This window comes from Dendroctonus ponderosae, unplaced genomic scaffold, assembly GCF_020466585.1.
Source record: "Dendroctonus ponderosae isolate FM_Combo_2020 unplaced genomic scaffold, Dpon_F_20191213v2 Dpon_F_20191213_1, whole genome shotgun sequence".
Lineage (NCBI taxonomy): Eukaryota > Metazoa > Arthropoda > Insecta > Coleoptera > Curculionidae > Dendroctonus > Dendroctonus ponderosae.
Genome location: NW_026017110.1, coordinates 45,359,632 through 45,379,644, shown reverse-complemented (window position 1 = coordinate 45,379,644; position 20,013 = coordinate 45,359,632). Strand labels below are relative to the sequence as shown.

Here is a 20,013-nt window from a genome sequence, read left to right as displayed (position 1 = left end):
AATCTGAAAGATACTACCCGAGACTCACCAGGGAGGCCATCGAAATATTTAAACACCAAAACAATTTCAACAGAAAAGAAGAAATTACGGCACTCAATCCAGATTGGAAGCGCGTTTTGCGCCGAAGCGTTGGAACCCCCACCCATCCCCCACGCATGAGCACACACGGCTGGGCGGCATAAATACGACTGGGAATCCAGCAGTTGGATCATTCTTAGTCGGAAAGCACGGGAGATCACTTCGCCCACTGCCTCATCGCCTTTGAAAATGTCCACCGCAGTTGTGGACGAAACGTCAGGAAGAAATTCCGATAGACCACGGCTTCAAAGCCCGGAAAAAATTTCTAAATGCAAGTACATTAAGTTTTGAAAGGAGTCACCGGTAGCCAAAAACCGTTAAGTCAATGCCAGACGTTCCATGATGGGTACTGCATCTTTTAATCGTGTGTCCATTTTGTGTATTTTTGGATTAATTCGGGTTAATAGATATTCAAAATCTGCACCACTGATTGAACAAAAATTTTGAAAGCTTTCCTTAAATGCTAGGCCACCATCATCTATTTTAAGATCATGTAGAAGATTACTTCCAGTATGTACGATTCTCGACCTGAGTATATAGGACGGATGCAAAATTTTCTTTCATTTTCATCCACAAAAATAATAGCCCATGCTGCTCTAGCAAGCAGCGCTTCTTTTTCACTCTACGATTTCATAATCAATGACTTAAATGTGGACGAAACTTAGTTATTTCAACATCTAGCATATAACATTGGTATATGACAACGTTATGCGACATGTTAGCAAATGTGGACCCTGCTTAATGCATAGCACCTAATGTTAAAAGTTGGTAACATTTTTGATGTTGAAACATAGTTCTTCAGGCACTATTTCGGTTATACTCCTTAAGTCTTATTATCGTGGACAACCAGTTTTAAATCTTTAAGCTAATTCTTGCAAAATTGGCCAAGCTTTTCAACGATGTGAGTGAAAGTACAACTTATATTGTAAATTTTTGGAAAGGTTAGGGTTTTAGAGTATTACCTTTTAAGTGCACCTCCTTGTAGTAGAATGTTGTACTTAAAAATCGTTTTCCGGATTTTCTGATGGCCACTTCACCTAGTGACCCAAATTTTATCTCTAATTTTCCAGGATCATTACTCTCAGATATACGATAGGCACTCTCTCTATGTGGAACTGCCGGTTTCACTTTAAACATATTTATTTTTCTTACTTTTATCATTTTGAGAAATAAGGTTAGTCATTATTGACCATGGTACAATTTTCCATTTATTATTTAAGTTGTACAAAGACTATAGTTAGTTTAAAATAATATCACTAATTTAATAGTCTTCCTAAGTCTAGAATCAAAGATAGAAACTATTTTGGCCAAAATTTACATCTAGTAAATGGTAATCTGAAATGGTTCCTTATTTGCCACTTTTTTGGGTGAAATTTATAAAGGTGCAATCAAACATGAGACATTTTTGTGCATTTTAACAAATTTTGAAACTACTGTTGTTTCTGCAACAATGTTTTGAAAAATGCGTCAACAAGTAATTAAATTGCTTCATCTTCGTTAAGAACATTTAAGTTTTCCAAAGTAACGTGTTTCTAAAAAATCACCTTCAATCCGAAAGAAGTTATCATTTCCTTGTTCTTAATTTCCGCTTTAAAGTTTTTTACTTTTTCAGCACAAAAAACACAAAAACAAACAAAGCAAAAGGACAAATCAATACTTCCTAAATTTTTTTGTCATTCTAGTAATTATTTATTGGTTATACAATAAAGACGAAAATTACTGTAGACATTGCTTATAGCTGTTACATTGCTTATAGCAGTTGTAGATGTAAAAAGAGAAGATTCCGAACAACCAAAACTTTGTCTTTTCCTACATAGTTCAATCCCTCTCAAATAAACTTTCTCCTTCAATTAAGCTGAGAGATTAAAAATAAACACAGTAGTAGTGCCACAATTGCAAGCACTTGAATCACTTGTTAAGGTTGCAAACTTATACTATTCTAAAGTACGTCAGCATGTTTTTGAGCAACTACTCCTAAACCTCAGAAGATGCAAACTTTTAGGCACGTTTGGAGAACGCCAAAACACTGATTAAAACTCCACCAGAAACAGCCAGAATATATTTGGACACGACTGCATTATTTTAGTACTTGTCTTCATAAGCTTCATTGTCTTGTCCCGCTGTGTGGTTTCCATTGAAGACAGTGCTTATGATGTTTCTGTGTCCGTTCTGATCAGGCTGCACTTTCTGGACGGATGTCACATTCATGGAGTCATCAGATTTGAAGTAGAGATATACTGCTGCACAAAAACCTATAGAGACATTGAGCGCCTTAGTAATTTTCAACTATAATAATTGAATTCGTTTTTAGGGGCCTTTGCAACCTGACGCTCCCCATTAAACTTCAATTGGCATTTTGGCATCTTTCGCTCGAATATCATTTTAAACAATATACCTATCAGTTATTCAGCCGGGAACGAACGGCAATAATTAATGAGAAACTCTAGCTATACTTGATGACCAACATTTGGCTTAATTAATTATGTTTAGACTTAGATATCGAACTTGGTAAATCCTTAATGACTAAATGGCCTAGTTTTACTTCAAAGGCCCCTTACTTATTTATGGAAAACCAAGCTTGCAATTTCTAGCATGCAATCGATCGAATTATTAAAGAGTTATTCGTTACCTCCGATGCTCATCAGCAGCACCAAATATTTCACAATATTGACTAATTTCTTGGTTAGGAACAGTGTCTTCAAGGGTTTGGTGAAAGTACTGTTCAGGTCGACAGCCTAAAAGAATCGACCTAGAGTCTACCAGTTATGGAGTTATTAGGGAGCTCTTTACCTCCTCCACCCAGAAAATCGGCAGTACCGTTGGTGTGAAATTATGGAAAAGCTCCACTTTGGGATTGGGTTCCAAAGGCATGTTGAACTGAAGTCTCTTTCTGGCACTTAATGGACTGCCTGTCAACTGCAAGAGATCAAAAGTCGCAATTCGATCTAGTATATGATGTAAACCGAAGCTCATTTTGTAGATCAAGTAACCAGATAATTTAAATTCTTTCAGATGCATAGGGTGTGGCATAAACAGACTGACAAGGGACATTGAGGCAAGTAGTTGCCTCATTTTGCCGCGTTTTTAATATACAGGGTGATGATGTTTTAAATATTATTGGAGTTCCCCGTTCACGGTCTTAGACCTTTTCATAGAGTCAGAAAAAAATTGAAATACTATCTTATGCTCTAAAGTCCAGGCCGTTCAATATTCCGTTGGCCGCAAGAATGGGCCGAATTTTTGGGGGTCATATTCCCTTTTATCACCCCTAATTTTTTGGCCATGCACCTCTAAAGTATAACGGCATTTCCCTAAATTGCACGGTCGTGTCCGAACATTCTCTGTTCCGGAGATTAGTTGTATATGGTTGAAGCGGATTCACGTATTCAATAGCTTTTTGTAAGGTTATTTGCTTCAAAAATTATTAACGTCTTTTATTACGAATAAATAAAGAGTGCTTTTACTTTTAATGCACTGGGCCGCCACTGCATTATTACTGCCATTAATTGGTGGCAATACGTTCTATGACATCAACAACTCTAGTTCGTTCTCTGACGATCTCGTTCCTAATTCGGTCCTTAGAGCTGATCTCCAGCATCCCCCGTTCAATTTCCCGATGACATACTCTGAGTCGGTTCGTCGTGTTTTCTGCCCTGTTATAGTTTCGAGGCAGTAGGTCATGACAAGTGAGATGCAGGCGTTGAGCACTTGCCGCTTCAGGTTGATGGGTATCTCCGGTTTATTGAGGATGTGTTCAAGTTTTTCAAAAGTAGCCGACGTCACGCCAATTCGCCTGGTGATTTCTTCTGTCTGGTTATCCCTGACAAGCTTGATGTTGTATCCAAGGTACACATACTTTTCAACAACACCAAGCGTGTGGTTATCAATTGTGATCTGAATGTCACCTTGACAAATTATTTTAATATTTCGGAGGCTCATCCTCAGGCCCACGGACTCCTAAGCTTCCTTCAGCTCTCTCAGCAGGAGCACGAGTTCAAGTTTGTCGGCATCTCCGCTCACCAGGACAATATCCTCAGGGAAACGTGGGTGAGTCAGGAAATTAGGAAATGACGTTCTAAATATTTTTTAAGAAATACATGTATTTTGAATATTTTGATAGAAAGCAAAATAATACGGCAACATTGCATAAAATGGAGGTATAGATTTAATCATATTGTAACGGAAATGGCCTGGGGTACTCACGTTTGGAATGGGGGCTCGAAATTCATGATATTTCAGTAAATGGGAGCCCCATTTGGGCCCCATTTACTGTCAAATATGACACTGACAAGCGGGAAATTTCGCACCTGGACTGGAGAAATCTTCTGGGTTACCTGGAAGAAACTATATAAGCGACGACCAGCACCATGGGAAGTCAGTGAAGTGACAGCCGCGTCCGGGTGCAGAAGAGGCTAAACCCCGCGAGTCGGAAACGCGTGTTTTCCGTTTGTTATTGTTATTGTTTGTGAAGTTGACGTTAATTTAGAAGTTAGTTTGTTCCGTAGTTAAAGTTGTACCGAGTAGAATAAAAGTTGGAAGCAGAAGAAAGAGTTTAATACTCGGCCATCCACGGTACAATATTAAATATAATTTATCTATTGGTTAGTTATATGTAATAAGAAAACCGTTTACGGATGCTAGTGTTCATTCGTAAACCTGAAATAACTTACCAATTCAAACATGATTCGTATGCCGTGCTTCTCAACATCTGGCTTCAGCCCCTTGACACCCTTTAAATAGCTTTCATGCGAATCGTAGAAGTGTGGCAAAGACACATACAGAGGAATTTTTGCGCATCTGTACAAGTCCATCAGTCCTGCCAGGTAAAATCGGAATGTTTGGTGGGCCGATATAAAGATTGCAAATTGCGACATACCTCTCTTCAAGCACGTTTCCGGGGTGGTGCAGAAGCACTTTTCAGCCGGGTTTTTCGACTGATCGCCCAACGAGGCAAAGAATGAGCTGACTGGGATCCCATCGTATTTGTCATGTTTGTCAAACTGAGCGATCAGCGACCTGAAATGATGTATTTCCAAAAATGACCACTTTATGCGTTTGAGGGATACCTGCATAGATCCGGCGCAAACGACGCCAGTCCTTCCTCTTTTTTGAGCATCGGCGGAAATATGGTACCATCAGTACCAACAATTGTGTCACATTTCGAGTTGTTCCACACGTCCAGTTTGGATTTGCCGTCAAACTCAATGATGCGGCCAACTTTATGAAAATCTTGAGTTCCGCGAAAGGCTTTGATTCGTTTTCCAGCTGTACCATTTTTCTACCAATAGCAAACAGGCTAATTCCGATTGATTTGTTGCCAACTTTCAAACTTCCTACCGGTCCCATCAGCGAAAATCCCAAATCGTCCTCACCTAGATGGGTCAACGATGGCTCTGCTTTCAGGTTGGTGCAAATAGCTTTGCCGGCAAAGTCGCTGACTCCGCAGTGGATCACTACGCCATCGAAAAGCAAATCTTGCGCCTTTACAGTGATAAACAAAGAACTGGGGTTCGACCAGATGGACTTTATGGCCTTATTTGCTAGCGTTAATGCTCCAGGTTTCTGACGGAGTATCGTGTTTACCATACCCTGAAACAAGTCGAAAAACTGTTTAGAAGTGCCCAGAACAGAGTTTGGTTGCATACCAAAATCATCGGATGTGGAATGGTTACTAGAGTATCCACACTCAGGCATTTCGGACGCTTTGCATTCTCAAAAGTGTCCACCGGATCGTAGCTAATCGTATCGTCTCCCTCGTTGTCTTCAACGTTGATTTTTGTTTTCCATTCACTGGAAAATTTTTATTGGTGTTAGGCATGTACGGAGTTTTTCGTTATGCAATTTGTCCCAGTATTTATGATCAGGGCTTTGCTAGGAAGAACCCATTTTAATATAGATTTATCATCAACGTAGATCCGATTTTTAAAATTTTTTAATATACATTTCTCTCATGTTTAAGTAGACAATTTTTTTAGAACATTTTTAACGCTACGGAATCTTACGTCTTCACTAGAACGACAGAATGCAATTGATCAGCATAGCATCAAATGGACATTACCAAAATTCTAAACTTCGATGTGATGATTAACTGCCCTTAAGGGGTTGATAGATTGGCAGGATAGAGGTCCCCCATAGGGCCTCTCTATTCTGCCTTTATGATGAGAATTGGGTGGTACCGACGTAATTAAATACTTGGGGCGAACCAAAACCACCACTGTATCGTCTGACCCAGAGTAAGCGGCTACAAACAGCGTCTGATCCAATGTCTGATACTACTATCTTGATCTCACAAAGGCTCAAACTCGACTTGGCTGCAAACAATATATATCGGAACAATGAGGGATCCCGAACATTTCAACAGGCTAGAAGAAGAAATTGAACATATAAAATAGAATATCATCGGTTTCTGCCAGAAACAACTACCAGATGAGGAACCCACTGACCTGAAATCAGGTAATATACGTGGCTGTAACATTTGGTAGCAGAGGTGGAATCGGCCTCTAACAGGGTCATTTACATGGTGCTTAAACTCAACAAACGATGCAGTATAGAGTGTATCCAACGATATGCACCAACAAGTAATGCGGACGATGAGAAAATGGAAACTTTTCTCGAAGACACCAAAGCGCTTGGTGCATGCAAAACCCACTACAAGGTCATAAGTGGCGACTTCAACTGTATGTTTGGCAACGCGACGCAACTGACTTTGACAACATTGGAACTTTTGGTTTGGGGGAGCAAGAAATCACAGAGGAGAAATGTTGGGTGTCCTCTTAAATAAAGAAAATGTATTCTGCTTTAACACTCTTTCCAAAAAACCCGTACAGAGAAAGTGGACTTCGTGGAGCCTCGACGGCGAAACAAAAAATGCGATCGATTACATTCTCGCACACGACACAAAATACGCACAGACGATTCAGTGCTGAACTGGTTTGACTCGGGCTCAGGCTGGGAAGAGCAGCTCTTAGTTTTAAGCTGAAAATCGAAAGAAACAAACTGATACAAAAAAATAAATCTTCTACAGCTCACGAACTTGAACAAAGAACAGAGGCATATCAAAAAGAGCTGGCCAGGAAGTTGAGTTTATTCAATACCTATCATGACATGGAGTTCAACGAACTATGCCTCAAAATTACCAATGACATCTTCACCACGGTCAAGAAGTTTTGCTGGAAACTAAGGAACAAGTTGAGTCCTCACGGAACAAAGAAGAAACACTTCCAGTCCCTCAGAGTACCGGAGCACACAAGAGGTAAAAAAGACATCCGAGTATACATCACCAAAACTATCAAAAACACTATTGAAAATAGCGCAAATATGAGGGTATTAGACCAAAATTATCTCCAGGTAGTCGCAAGATGACCACAATAAATGACCAATATGTAGTCTTGGACCGCAACGGTACTGCTGAGCACAGCCAAAAATTTTATACTATTCTGTATACTTCCATTAGACCTGCTGCAGCAACAGAAGGTGCGAAAAGCTCTGCAATGTGGGATCCGAAGATATATCAAAGATAACTCGGCAAGAAATAAAAGGTGTTCTGAGAAAAATGAAATAACGGAGAAGCCCGGGAGAGGATAGAATCATCTGTAAATTGCTAAAAATCGAAAGACCACTACAGAATCTTCTAAATAAATTCTTTCAGGAGGGCCAAATTCCGGATTGATAGCAGAATGCAGAAGTTATTCTGCTGTTTAAAAATGGGTACATTAGTGATATCGAGAACGATGTATATGGCATTAGTAGAAGCGTTCGATTCAATTGAGACGTGGGCATTCACACGTCTCAATTCTATTGGGAATAGATTCTCGCTAGACAAATTTACTGAAAGATATATACAAAATGCCTCATTACGTATGAGAATCAAGAACATATCTCCAAAATTGTGTTAATAAGCGCTAAAGAATGTCTTTAGGTCAATGCAGTGGGAAACTAAAAGCATAAATTTAAATTGATCTGTTGCAGACTTACTTGCAACAAACGGTGAAACACACCCTGATTTTCCCCTGTAAAAATAAACTCATTTAAACCGCCTGGGTCGTTGATCTTATCAGCGAAAGCATTTTTTAAGTGCCCGACCAGGCGAGTAAAGAAAAAAATTCATGGAGGTAGTACGCACCGGATTTTCGAACGCGAAGCATCGCACCCCCTCTCGTATCATTTGGTATACCCGGTGTCTAATTTGACACGAGCCCCTATATTGGTGTTTGGAGTATTGTGCAATAAAGGGCGCAGTATCTCAGTGGTTGAACCACAACCCCCACCTTCTGAAGGTCTCTTAAACAAAAAATTTGCAACGTTGGAAGCTCAACCAGTTTAGTTGGCCAGTATCAACTTTAAAAAGAGGTCGTACAGACTTCTCAACGGGCTGATAGCAGCAGGCTACTTAGCTCCAAAAACAGTTAGTTTTAAACTTAATTCCCTTTTTGGAGGCCAATATCTCACCGTCAAGGACTGACGGTAGTGTCGCATGTGCAATTAGAGCACACAGTTGCGACTAATTATGACACTTTTGTTTTCTTTAAAAATTAGTTAAAATAGAATAAGCAGGACTTTTTTGCTTGACTTTCAGCATTTCAATTCTTAATCTTAAGCTTAACCCTCCAGCGGACGCGTCCGCGGCAAAATGCCGCATTTTTTAGATTTTTTGTTATAAATACCATGCATTAAAACTGACGCCGTCGTTCTTCCAGGTATTCGTTCCCAATACATTTGTCCGTTCATTCCTATATCGAACAGGCCCTATTTCGGTCGGCATTAGTTGCAGAGTGGCATTTAGTAAGAGTGTGCAATTTTTGCGGCTAATTTGCCGCGGCGCGCCTGGTCATGTAAGTATAATAATAATATATTTATGGAGTTTTTTGTTACGAATTGAGCATATTTTGATACACATTTATCGTGTTTGGTTCTTTATGGTGACGTATTGTAGATGTATGTCGTTTAAGCTAAAAAAATGTATATAGATTTTAAATTTTTGTTAGAGGTCGAAAAAAAATTGAGTCCGGACGAATTAGAAAAATTGTTGTCATAGGTGGTGAGATAATTAGCGGATAAGCAGAATAAGATTTACAATAGAACATTAACGGGAACAGAAGTCACGTAATAGATGACGATTTTGACAGCGATTCAGACCAGGAGCCAGAAGTTACTGAAAGTAACGTTTATAGTAGTGATTCCGAACAATAAGCAGATAAAAGAAAAACGGAATTTGAACCACGGGACCAGACAAAGATTATCAATTTTTTATTGGAAAAAACAATGATGTGTACTTCAGATATCTATTTTTAGATTTTTTACATATTTATTTAATTTTGTTGGAATTTTTTCAAGTATTAATTGTAGAATTGCATCTATTTTCGGTTACTTGTTTTAATTGCACTTATTAAATACATTTTAAAGTAGTTAATGACGTTTGCTTTTTTTAAAAGCATTTGCGGTGCAATAGCCGCGGCGCGCCCGCTCGCGAGATTTTTAAAGGCGCGCGCTAGAGAGCTAAGGTAAGTTTAGTTTTGTAAATTATATTTAGGAAACGTTTGTAAATTTAGAAAATTATTCTGTTATTAAACGTTTTTGAAAGCAAATATTGTTGGTGTTTTTGTCGTTGCGGTTTTATTAAAGCTCAGAACGATTAAAAATTAAAATTCACCCTGGGAAGAATAATTTACTTGATCGTTTGTTATTACGTCACAAGGCTAAATTGTGACGTCCTCGATTATTCCACTGATAAGCTAACATTGTCAGTGCAAATCATTCATGATCTTACTTCAACCACCTCCGTTTCGTCATTATAAGTAGCAATCTACCGGAACTGAGAGATATCAGCTGAGCGATTTCTGTGAAATGGTCAGGATCAAAATGAACATTTCAAAGGGCAAAATCGAAAGACAAAAATAGAGCTATGACCACCAACAGCGAAGAATTGTTAAGGGTAGTAGTTAGAATAACTCTATACAGAATTGTATAAGAGTCGACAAAACGTTGATGAGCAACAAATAGAAAAACTCTGGAAAAAAAAGAGAACAAAGGTTCGGAAGGAATGCCATATGTAACTACAGATGTAATAAGAAACGCACGAAAGAAAATTAAAAACCCTAAAGTTTCGCGTGAAGGCGGTACTGTTAACAAAGCTGAAAAAATTGGAGGGGACAGACTTTTAGAGAAAATAAAGGAACGTATGTCTTCAAAACGTTCTCAACGTATGTCTCCACCAAGCCGATCAGCAACAAGATAGCACAATCAACTCAAATCAATTCAAATCAAAATATGCTTTAGTGCCACGGAAAAATTCACAAATTTTATGGATAAAGCGAGTAAAAAACCAAAACAAAATACTGCAATACAAAGTACGCACAGTACAGTCAAGAATGGTGAAAAATTAAAAAAAATATATAATAAAACAGTATAAAATAAATCACGTACAACAAATGGACAGAAGATACAAACACAGAGGTCATCAGAGTAAGTCAACCACCTATCGTTACAAGCGATGAAGAATAAAGACACAAATTAAAATTCGAAAACATGGGTAGATGACAATCAAGCAGCACCCCAAACCATAACAAGGTATACCCATTTGATAGTTATAATAATTGACGTTAGTGTCGTGCGAGATATTGAAATTTTGCTCTCTGAACTTGAACCCAATGTGATTCCGCTCCGCTTGCAACCTGTGGACCGGTTGATAAACAATAAAAATAAACATAAACTTGGAAACTGATAATCCCGAAGTAAAAAAAATTGTAACTACCACACAAATCCAATTAACCCCCCGGCAACTACCGCATGTGATGCCCAAACGCTGATGCGCTAACCATTTTGATACTGAAGGGCGATCTAACAGATTTTGAAAACTACCCACAACAAGCTTTTCACAAGAATAAAATAGCAACTCGGTTAGAACGAAAATTGGACTTTTATCAACCTGGAAAACAGGCGGGATTTAGGGCAAACTTTGGATCTAACGACCACCTCCACTGCATTAAAGACCTGATGGAAAAATTCATCGAATACAAGCGAAACCTGGTATTAGCCCATTCGATACGAAATAAACAGTGTAATGAAAGCGCTAGAGCAACGCCATGTGGACTATCGGTACTCTAAACTGATTGAAGACATAAACAGCAATGCAATGACTGTAAGATTGCATAAAGATGCCAAGTGCATAAAAGGCGAAAGAGGAATTAGAAACGAGGACACGTTATCTGCCAAACTTGCTTTCAAGCAGTTGGACTGGATTGACGGCGACATACTCTCCCACCTACGATTTGCCGACGACATAGTGCTTAAACATGCAATTTGGGCTTACTGAGCCATTTGCATAAAAGTCGGTTTAAACATTAGTTTTGGAAAAACGCAATTTATGACAAATTTGATACCAAGTGGAAACCCAAATGTCGGTGGTAACGAAATAATACTAGTCTACATATATAAATACTTCTTAACTTAGGTCATGAAATCCAAATTGCCAGAGATGACCAAACCACTGATCTGGCATGGGCTGCATATGGAGCTCTAGCAGACGTAATGAAGAACAGCATATGAAATCACCGACGAAGCATATGAAAGGTCCGACCAATGCGTCCTCTCAGTCATGACTCACAGTGCCGAAACATTCTCCTTAACCCAGGCCACAGCACCCAAACTTCCAAAGTCCAAAAAAGAATGGAAAGGTCGCTACTGAGAATGACTCTCAGAAATAGAGTCAGAAATGAGGAAATGAGGACAGGCGTCAGGGATCTTATCGCGCTCATGGCATGGCTTAAGTGGAACGGGCCGGCTAGGAGTCAAGAATGGCTAATGGGCGGTGAACCAGAAAATTGACATAGTGGAGACCTTGAACTAAGAGAAGGAGTAGGGACAGATCACCTACGCCATGAACAGACGATGTCAAAATAATTGCTGGCAACTGGTTACAAAAAGCTCAGAATCTAGACGACTGGAACAATTTAGGAAAAGCCTTTGTTCAACTTTAGACGCAGCAACTGGAAGATTATGATGATGTTTTTATGGATTTGGATGCAGAAACGCTTGGTGAAGTTCAGCAGCCAACTTCAACCGAATATTAGATGAAATAATTAACAATAAACAGCAATTAAGTAAAAGGGAAAAAGTCATCATCCGACACATATTGAAAAGTTGATAAACACATTTTAATTCCTACCAGCCAAGATTGAAACAACTCTGAAATTCTTAAAAAATAGATTTGTTCTAAAGTCACTCATATATTTATTGATTTTAAATAGAACGTTCAGTAAATCTTTAACAATATATTACATTAATCTTAAAACATTGAACTAATTGAATGTTCAAAGTTAAACAACGTTAAAACAGAAGAAACAAGAATTAATGATAAAATATTGTCATAAGGGTAAAACAAATTACATTAGAATTCAGGGCTCAGAATTTCCGAAAATCAAAATAGTGTTCGAGGTAGAAGCAGAACATAAAAATCAATTTTACAACATCTGACGATCACGAGATTAATTTTCAAATTTACAAAAACACTATGTTAATCGGATATTTAAAAAAATGAAAATAAATTTATTGTCATTCTGATAATCCCATGTGCATTAATTGCCCATTTCCGATTGTCCTGTCTATAATAAATATATTCGAAACCATAAAAACACTGCGAAAATTTTCTATGACCAATTGAAACCAATACTCAAATTGCCATTGATAAAGTAAAAAAATTGAGAATTAATGGAAATAAAAAAACTCAATTTGTAATAAAATGCATTATCCAGAGCAAATAGAAAAAATAACTGTTTGCTTAAAAATGAAATAAAATTCAAAAATTTTAGCATTAATTTACACAAAAAAATTCATATATCCTAAGCGTAATGTTAAGAAACCAAACCTCCAAAAAATTATCATCGTTATTAGCTATTTTAATGCTAAGATTGGAAGGAGAAAGTGAAGCTGAGAAGTGCGTTGACAAATCGAAATGAGCAGGGGCAGACTGGTGGTGTTCGGTAGAAACGAAGAGCTTGTAACTATAAACACATTTTTCAAATTGCAAAACGCCGCTTGTGGATATGAAAATCTCCACCAGACATCGAGCAGCACGATAAAAAGAATTTTGATATTAACTCGACGTTCGGACGTGCATTCCATCAAGATCAACTGCTAAACAAAAGCAGATGTTTTGGGAGTTGTGCAACATGTAATGCACAGAAAGCATGTAAATCTTAAAAGACTGAAAAGTTATCAAGACGCTTCTAGAATAAACGAAGGCTGAATTGATATAAAAACGGGATAATAACAGTGTGAGAAATAAATTATAGTGTGAGCAAAAGCAAATGAAACTTAGATGGCACAAATAAAATATTGAAGCTTGTGGATCCCATGCGATAAAGAAGAAATAATGCAGTTAACGATAAAGTAAACCAGAACATTAAGAGGAAGATCACTGAAGCGAAAAGAAGTTGGATTCACAGAAAGTGCAAAGAAACTAAAGAGGATGAACGAAAATACGATTATTGTAATCTCTACAAGGAGATTTGGGAAATGGCTGGAATAGCCGAAAATAAAAATGGTTGTGGCCAATGGTTAAGTCTAAGTCTAGTTAAGGCCTCTTTAAAGTCATTTATCTGACCAGTTAAATAAACCAGAAATTAGTGTTTTGTTCACCTTTATAACGATCTTGAAAAAACCGATTGGCAACGAATGATCAAATCATCGACCAATTTCCTTCACGAGCCACTCTCCCATGGTTTTTCTGCTGAGTAATTTAAGGGTTTCCTTATAAGAGATTTTATTTTTATATTAAAAAAGACGTCTAAATGACCAGTCGTGAATTGGTTAATAACTCAGCGGCAATAACCCAAAGGGGCAACTCAGCATAGTGTAATCCAGGCTCACCTTGCTGCCGCCGTAATAAAAACAGTTGTTTTTAATCTCAAGTTTCAGTCAAATACAAGCTGCCTGTTTTTCTGGTGTTAATTGTTGCAATGGCAAAATTTTACAAAGATGGTATTTACGTATTCTTTGTTCATTCTAGAGAGAGTTATAAAGGATTCAGTTACTAGGGGATTCTAAAATTAGAGAGTCCAGAGATTTCAAATGAATATTTCTAGTAAAGGACACAATTATTAACTTTTCATTTTAAATTATTTATTTATTTGTTCGGCTTGAAGGTATTTTCAGTAAAAACCAATTGGTGCCAAAGTATTTAAAAGTTTCCTTGCCGATCAAAAGCTAATTTTTATTAAATAGAAGTGAGATTATATAAATAGTTTATCTATTAAAGCATAAAAATGGGGGATTGTTTCTGCAATAAACCCTAGAACTTGAACTTGTTGGATTAAAATTTTAGAGTAATACTTTTAGTGTCAGTGGAAAGTTAATTTTTAATTTCTTCCATCTCGGAAATTGTTCAAATTCGGTTTAGGGTATATCATATAAAACTTATCCCAAATTGGAGGTAAAATCCAAATCTGTTATACGAGTAGGATAGAAATCGAAACCGTTTCATTGATAAACCTATTATTTTTTTTATTTTGATACCTACACATATCACGAAACCCCTGTATTTTTTATTTTATTCATAAAATACACAGATCCTTTCCTGAAATGTGGTATATAAAACACTATTACATATTTGAGCTTACTTGTAGCAAAAGGGGCCCATTTCCTTTAGGTGTGGCTTGGCCCCGCCTTGCACCTCAGCAGGATTCAGCACCGAGAAAATATAGACGTTAAAACTGAGTGGAAACGGCACTTTGACAAACATTTCTCGGATTTCCATGCCCGGCTTCAGGTTAACCATCTGTTGGCACAGAGAAGCAAATAATCATTATTTGGTGTCCCATCTTACCAAAGTGCTGTAAGATCGTTTGTTCATTAAAATATTGTCTAGTCAAGTTTTACGTTTTTCTTAAAGCACAGTTTGAATTTGCTAGCTGTAGTTTTGAGAGGCTTTGAAGAACATTAAGGCAAATTATTCTATAATAATCATCTTTACTGAAATAATTTAAGGAAATATTGAAATATACTAAATCGAATCAATTCAATTGATAATACAGCAAGATTCCTCTTTTTGCTGTAGCGTAATATTCTCAGTGATTTGCACATTTTCATACGTTTGTGTGCTTAATTTAACATCCTACAATTATGCTAATAACAGTTTCTACTATTGAATTTGGACTATTGAATTGAATAAGGTATTCAAATTAAAAGCAACGTTGTTTCGAATGTACAATTTAGTAATAAAATATTCTAAATGTGAATAATTTATAGTTAACTGTCTATGTTGGAAGGAAACATCTTCAAACTTATATGCCAAACACAATTGTTCTTAACAGAACTATGGGACATTAGGAGCATTTCGAGCATTTAAACCATGAGATAGCGGCTCTCAACATTTGTTGGCAGAAGATAAGGGACGCTGCTACCACGTACCAAACGAACGTTGCAACTAGAAGAACATCTGGAAGCTCTAGAAACAAAGCTTAAAAACATCAGATGAGACATCATAGGACTGTGTGAAACAAGTATGCAAGGGGGACATCTACCGTGCTTAAGTCGTGACATTACCTTTTTCGAAGAAACTACACCGAACATCATCATTTGGGGTGAGCAGCTCTGCTCGTCCACCATAGACTCAAACACTAAGTCGCCAGCAGCAGAGCGATACCAGATCGAGTTTTCTACATGGAGCTAAAGCTAAACGCAAGACAGAGCGACATCAGCCGCCGCAGAAGAGGAAGTGTAACAGTTCTACGAAGATATTTCGACAGCTAACAGATTGGGGCGAGCAACACGCTCCAATAAAATTGGAGAGAAGCAAGTGGGAGACCCGGACAACATTGGTCCATACTGGACTTGCACAGTCACTAGTAGGAGGAGATGTTCTGCATAAACGCATTCTTAAAAAAACTCCAAGCAACGATAGTAGACGTAGAGAAGCTCGAATCGACAGGTAAAGTACGAAACTGATTATATCCTAACCACAGAGAAACAAGACTGCCCGGATGTATCTGTTCCGGAAGGTTTCAATACAAGAAGTGACCACCGGTGTGTGGCAGTAAAAGGATGCATAACTACTCGCCTCGAAAGAAAAAAGATGATTCAGAAAAAAATCATCAGTAAGCCTACTTGAACTCCAACACAAGAGAGATAAATATCACTCCTACATAGAACAAAAACTCTAATCTGTAAAGGCCCTGAAAAATAGAGACCTTGAGATCTAATCCAAAAAAATAACCAAAAGCATCCAAACGTCTGTGAAACAGGCATGGTCACTACAATAGGTGGACGATCGAAGCTTAGTGCAGCCACAATAAATTTGCAAAAGACGCGAAGGGAGACGCATAGACATTTGTGAGACTACAGAGTCATTGACAAACAAAAAAAAAAGATATTAGGAATTATATAAGAAACCACAGCCATCTGATTCAGCAAGCAATTGAAGACAACCTTAACATGAAGGAATGGAGATGAGTATGACAAGAGGAAAACAGGCCATTCGGAAAATGGGGAATGAACAAGATACAGAGCTGAAGAGCAAGAGATCATGACCGGCATTCAAAATATCTACTGAAAGCTCTGTCGACAGGAAATGTCAGGCACAGGTTGTCAGAGAGATAACAATGTTAAATGTGGGATCGGACGAACCACCGTAGATCGACCCACCCGAACGAGAGGAGGCTCTGAGATCGATGAAAAACCACAAGGCCCAAGGAAAATCCGCATTACTGCAAAATGCTGAAAGACCGGGGAACAACACTGGAAAAAGCAATCCTCATCCTGCTCAGTAAGTGTCTAGAAGCACACCGCATCCCAGAAGCATGGAAAAACGCTGAAGGCAAAATCCTATTTCCGAAAGGGAGACTGTAGCGACATCTAAAATTACAGGTCTATCACATCAGCCTCCTATCTAGCATTAAAGTGACTTAGCAAGATCATGGCCAGACGCCTGAGTAAAAAACTAGAATTATTCCAAGCCATAGAACCAGTAAGATTCAGAAAAAGCAATAGCAACACCGACCATATTCACACTTTGCGGACACTGATGGAGAAATGTAAGGAGTGTAATGTCTTCCTTCACCTTGGGTCCGTCGACTATCAAAAGGTGTTTAACTCGGTAGAAAAATGGACAGTACTAAATTAATTAAAAACGGATAGGATCGACTCACGATACTACATTCGGATAAAGAACTTCTACGAGAATGCCACTTTTCACGTCAAGATAACAGAAAACATCAATACATGAAAAAAATCCATAAACAGAGGAGCTACACCAGGAGACTCAATATCTCCAAAGCTGTTCACCTTGGCTTTGGAAGGAGTTTTGAAGATCTTGGATTAGGAGTTAAAACTCATGAACATTGACGGGAGGTAATTGAGCCATCTATGTTTTACAGACGACATTGTCCTCTGTAGCATTGATTATGAGAGCCATCACTAACATGTTTAAGGAGCTAAAAGAAGTATCGCAAACAGTGGGGCTTCAGATAAACTTACGTAAGACCAAAATCATGAGTCCTTATAACAACCCGGTCAGCCTAGACAAATTTAATATTTAAAGCGTGGGTGAATACTACACGTATTCATTTGGACAAATTGGATGCATCAATCCATTGGTTTGTTCCATTGGGAGCAAATACAAGTAGATTTATGAGTTTTGTACTAAATGTTAAGAAAAAAAAAACAGTTTTAAAACAACATTTGGAAACAGGAAACATTCGGAAACAACAACAGGAAACTTTTGAAAAATCCAAAATTGTACCTACTAAATTCAATATAAATCCGAGACCGTTACCTTCACCTATCAAATTTTTCAGTTTAATCTGGAAAAAAGAATGAAAAGAAGAAAAACGCAGTATTTTTGTGCTTTAAACTCAACTAGTAAAAATACTTCTTTAAATAAGCATAAAACGCATTTGTTTAAAATTGCACTTTTCGAGATCCGCTAACTCCAGGAACGCATTTCCCGAAAAGCATTGAGAATATTTGACTATTGGTCATTGAGCGCATTTTACAACGCTGGCAATAAAATTGTTTCTACTATTTTAACTTTAACTTGTTCTAGTCTTTGACAGATCTGCAGACTGTCTGTAAAATATTCGTAAGAAATCTTACCACATATCTTTGGGGCGAACATTTGGCGATTTTTCTCGACCCGTTTTATTAAGATTTCCTCTCGTCAAGTGAGTTCTTTTATGGTTCTAAACAAATCGGTTAACAAAAACGAGAAAGCGCTTCGACCTGTTTTGGAAAGTGGTCTAATGGAAAAATGCAGTGCTAGAGATTTGGGTGCCAAAGAGTATAGTTTTCGTGCTACAGAACACAGAAAATTTTATTGTTCAAAGTGTGATTTTTTCAAACAATGTTGCATGAAATTTCTATTTACCGAAACAGAGATTAGCAAAACAAACTAAAGTAATTAAATTAATCCCGTCTAAAGTTTTGACGTTTAACATGAGTTGTTTAATTTATACCAAATACAAATCGGATAATTTTTCCGTAAATGTTACCAAAAGTTTAGACAAAAAAGTGCTGCTCGCTATGTGATACAAGCGGAAATAGTTCCAAATTCATGTTTAAAAAAATGCGGGTTCTCATGCCCCTGCTTAGTATGTCTAGTATGTTTAGCAATTATGTTTAACTATAGAAATATAAAATAGCATAATAACAGCTTTTTAAAAGCATTTAAAAAAACCAGTTTACTTTAAAACTTTCTTGAAACACCCCTTGAAGTGTTTTCCTTATGAAACTTTCGTAATGTTTACTCCACAAATGACAATCTTTTAAAAATGTATTCATATTTTTTAAATATTCCCAGTAAAGGAGCCAAGTACCTACGAATGTTGGAATCAACAAATTTATAAAATTTATCCAGTAAGCAATCCAAAATTTTAAATCTCCTTTTTTGTCTGAAAAGTCTACGGTTTTCTAAAAATATTCGTGCTTGACCCAAGTGAAAACAAAATATGTTTTTTGAAAAGGTTGCTCGAATAGAGAAAATAATAAAAAGTGTACTTTTATAAAAATCACTCTTTCAGACATTGTCTGGAAACAAATTAAAAATGAAAAACTTCCCAAGGGACCACAGGTAATATATGCTATTTAGCATGCTTAGCAGAAATAATTGTGCTCAACACTTTCCAACTGCAAACTGACCATTTTTTTTCCAAACAGTTTTTTTCCAAAAAATGCGTTGTACAAATGAACATTTCTAAGATAAAAATAAAACGAATTTACTGCCCTAAACAGAAGTAGAAGCTGATGTAAAGGCTCCTTGTGTGCCCGCGTATTTTTATTGTCGTTTTATTGTCGTTTATACATATGATTATAAAAACAAACTTTTAAAAATTTTCAAAATATTTGAAGAAGGCACTAAAGGATTTTCCTTTGAGCAACATAAAACTTTAAATCAGCAAACTTTGGTTTATTCTTCCCATACCTAGGAAAATAAAAGAAAAATCGAAAACTTTAAAATCAAGTTAATTTCTTCATAATTTTTTATAAAAGTGAACTGTAATTGTTTTAATAAATGAGCAAACTTACGTCTTTTACTTTGCCTTTGATCATCTTCGGAAACCCCACAAATCCGACCAGAATAATGAAAAGCAAAGAACAGGCAGAGCCAATGGCCAGCCTCATGGGAAAGTTCATGGTTTTTTCTTTCGGTTTCTTTTTCCCGCAACAATAAACAAAATGAGTAAACAGTGCCAAAAGCTGCAGCTTGGGAAAAAAACACGAACGGAAGCGTCTTCAATCTGGGCATCAAAGTTGACGACAGTTTAATTGCTATGAACTATTGAAAAGTTCTCATTCAATATTTTTAGCTGAACATGGAGCTTTTGACTAAGATAAATTGTGCAACTGTCCATGCCTTGCAGGTGTAGGGTGGGGATTTCTGTCCAATGGACGAACGTATCAAAGTGCAAGGAGGTTTCTATCGGTTTTTATCGGAAATTCACATCA

General features: G+C 37.4%; 1 protein-coding gene across 2 annotated transcripts; it reads right to left on the bottom strand.

Annotated features, from left to right (window-relative positions):
• Positions 1–1,263: 1,263 nt before the first annotated feature.
• LOC109535304 (sensory neuron membrane protein 1-like) lies at positions 1,264–19,922 on the bottom strand. 2 transcript variants are annotated; one of them, XM_048667494.1, is made up of 10 exons: positions 19,594–19,922; positions 14,694–14,851; positions 5,724–5,868; positions 5,416–5,667; positions 5,145–5,356; positions 4,955–5,094; positions 4,749–4,894; positions 2,869–2,994; positions 2,708–2,813; positions 1,264–2,330 (listed from the first exon to the last, which is right to left on the bottom strand). In XM_048667494.1, the coding sequence occupies exons 1-10, from the start codon at positions 19,699–19,701 to the stop codon at positions 2,161–2,163; spliced, it is 1,563 nt and encodes a 520-aa protein (XP_048523451.1). In that variant the 5' UTR covers positions 19,702–19,922; the 3' UTR covers positions 1,264–2,160. The 2 variants fall into 2 exon arrangements, with proteins under 2 accessions (XP_048523451.1, XP_048523447.1); XM_048667490.1 differs by having other exon boundaries at positions 4,749–5,094.
• Between the last annotated feature and the right edge of the window lie 91 nt (positions 19,923–20,013).

Coding starts and splice junctions, on each gene's coding strand:
- LOC109535304 (XM_048667490.1), bottom strand. CDS start 19,701: ATGAACTTTCCCATGAGGCTGGCCATTGGCTCTGCCTGTTCTTTGCTT. Junction 5,869..14,693: donor ATGGGCCCCTTTTGCTACAA/GTAAGCTCAAAT, acceptor AAAATTTTCCAG/TGAATGGAAAACAAAAATCA. Junction 5,357..5,415: donor GATTTTCGCTGATGGGACCG/GTAGGAAGTTTG, acceptor TGCTATTGGTAG/AAAAATGGTACAGCTGGAAA.